Here is a 2914-nt window from a genome sequence, read left to right on the forward strand (position 1 = left end):
CGGCTATATTTCAGTTGACGGTGGCTATATTTCAGTTAACGGCGGCTATATTTCAGTTAACGGCGGCTATATTTCAGTTAACGGCGGCTATATTTCAGTTAACGGATATTTGAATTTCTACAGTTGACGGGTAATGAAGTCATGGGATTCAAATCATCTGTTCATCTGAGAAAAAAAAATCAACTTTAACACCATTACTCGACTTTGTAATAAATAACACCAAATATTGTATAAATCTATGTTAATATTGATCTTAAATCTATTAAATAGTCTTATAGGTTTATTTTTTGTATTTACAGTTTAGTTATTTTTGTTTATTTTTCGCTAGAGAATGAATCTCGGTTGTGTTGGTGGGAGGAGAGTGGCACTGCATGTCTGGGCAAGATGGTGGCGCGGTGGAGTAAGTAAAATATTATTATTAACTTTTATTAAACGTAAAACAAAAGATATCAATAAAATCTTACTTATAGAAGAAAGAATAACATAATATATCGGGAAATTAAATACTTGGAGTTAGAGAGAAAGTTCCAGAGTTAAGTTATCGGTATTTTAAATTTATCACATCACCCGTTCGATATCATAACGTTAATATATAATCTCTTCGTGGATAACGGTATGATATCGGCACATTAACCACTTGGAGGATATCGAACTGAAACTTATTCGTTGACCACCAAGGCGATAACATTCCGATGTTCTTAATGTGGTTAATTAGATCGTACTGTCTTTCGTCTTCGTCCGTACTGTCTTTCGTCTTCGTCCGTGATGTCTTTCGTCTTCGTCCGTACTGTCTTTCGTCTTCGTCCGTGCTGTCTTTCGTCTTCGTCCGTGCTGTCTTTCGTCTTCGTCCGTGATGTCTTTCGTCTTCGTCCGTGATGTCTTCGTCTTCGTCCGTGCTGTCTTTCGTCTTCGTCCGTGCTGTTCGTCTCGTCCGTACTGTCTTTCGTCTTCGTCCGTGATGTCTTTCGTCTTCGTCCGTACTGTCTTCGTCTTCGTCCGTGCTGTCTTCGTCTTCGTCCGTACTGTTCGTCTTCGTCCGATGTCTTTCGTCTTCGTCCGTGCTGTCTTTCGTCTTCGTCCGTGCTGTCTTTCGTCTTCGTCCGTGCTGTCTTTCGTCTTCGTCCGTACTGTCTTTCGTCTTCGTCCGTGATGCGTTTTGATCATCTTCAGTGTCGTTCCCCAGGTGGGCAGCTTTGAACCCCTGATATGAACCCTTAAATGAACCCGACATGAATCCTGACATGAAGCCTTAACACGAATCCCTAACACGAATCCCTAACACGAACCCCTAACATGAACCCATAACACGAATCCCTAAATGAACCCCTGACATGAATCCCTAAATGAACCCCTGACATGAATTCCTAAATGAACCCCTGATGTGAACCCTAAAGTGGCCAAAGCCCCGAACACAGAACAAGTAAACGGTGTTACGTGCAGGACCGGCCGAGGTGTTGTGTTGTAAGCGACCATAAACACACATCACCTGTAAGAGTAATCAACAGGACATACCGGTGGCCTCAATCTCTCAATGACTGACACACACACACACACACACACACACACACACACACACACAAAAAGAATGAGATATTAGTTTTAAATCTGTAGGAGAAAACAAAATCTGGAACTCATTATAAATAGGGTTATTAAATCTGCCGAGATAGAGAGAGACATAACACTATTTAGACATCATAAATCGGCCAAAATCTGAGGATATCACAATAAAGACTTTCGAAATCGGCCAAAATCTGGATATATTACATAGTGTCATTTTAAATCGTCCAACACTTAGACACATTCAATTTGTAAAAAGAAAGAAAATGTATTCGATAATTTGGAATTTTTCTGACCTCTTAAATACGTTGGCTATGAACAACACAAAAGCTATTTTAATGCGACTAACTCTTTTAACAGACTGACCTCCTATAACACTATTTCGACTCTACAACGGTACTAGACCCCTTACAACGGTACTAGACCTCTTACAACGGTACTAGACCTCTTACAACGGTACTAGACCTCTTACAACGGTACTAGACCTCTTACAACGGTACTAGACCTCTTACAACGGTACTATACCTCTTACAACGGTACTAGACCTTTACAACGGTACTAGACCTCTTACAACGGTACTGACCTCTACAACGGCATTTAGACCTTCTATAACGCGACCTCCGTAAACCAGTGAGGGGAGAATCCTAGTATTGAAGGTGGGAGGTGTGGAGGAGGGGAGGTGCTTGGAGGTGCTGGGAGATGCTGAAGGTGCTGGAAGGTGTTGGGATGTGCGACGAGGTGCTTGGAGGTGCTTGGAGGTGCTGGGAGGTGCGAGGAGGTGCTGGGAGGGGGGTGTTGACGATGCGAACGTGAATACCATCATGTCCAACTGGTGGCGAGGATGTACTGCGGGGAGGTGTTTAGGGATGTGGACGTGATTGCTAACACATCCCCGGCGCCACACACATCCTCTGCCTGGGCGTCACTGAGTCTATTTATGTTTTAATCACGGCAGATCACCTCGTAAGTCCTCGCCCCAGTGTCCTCGGGTCCATCCTTCTGGTCTGTCTGTCTGTCTCTCTGTCTCTTTTAATTCTCGATCTCCGTGTCCCTCCATCTATTTAAGTCTCTGTCTCTCTGTATGTTTCACTTTGACTGTCTGTCTGTCTGTCTGTCTGTTCATACATCTTTTTCAGTGTCTGTCTTTCGGTACCTTTTCTTGTCTGTCTGTCTTACCGTCTGTTCTGTCTGTTTTAATTGTTTGTTTTTGTGTGTGTCCGTCTGTCTCTGGCTCACACTAGACTGTCTTGTGTGTGTGTGTGTGTGTGTGTGTGTGTGTGTGTGTGTGTGTGTGTGTGTGTGTGTGTGTGTGTCCTCCTCTCCACCATTCTTCCTCCCACCATTCTTCCTCCTTCTC

At 43.4% G+C, this 2914-nt stretch overlaps 1 protein-coding gene across 1 annotated transcript; it reads right to left on the reverse strand.

The window, feature by feature from the left end:
- Positions 1–577: 577 nt before the first annotated feature.
- Positions 578–1231, reverse strand: LOC121855372 (sarcoplasmic reticulum histidine-rich calcium-binding protein-like). The gene has a single exon (XM_042350264.1). The coding sequence runs from the start codon at positions 1229–1231 to the stop codon at positions 578–580; it is 654 nt and encodes a 217-aa protein (XP_042206198.1).
- Between the last annotated feature and the right edge of the window lie 1683 nt (positions 1232–2914).

This window comes from Homarus americanus, unplaced genomic scaffold (assembly GCF_018991925.1).
Source record: "Homarus americanus isolate GMGI-L3 unplaced genomic scaffold, GMGI_Hamer_2.0 scaffold51014, whole genome shotgun sequence".
Classification (NCBI taxonomy): domain Eukaryota; kingdom Metazoa; phylum Arthropoda; class Malacostraca; order Decapoda; family Nephropidae; genus Homarus; species Homarus americanus.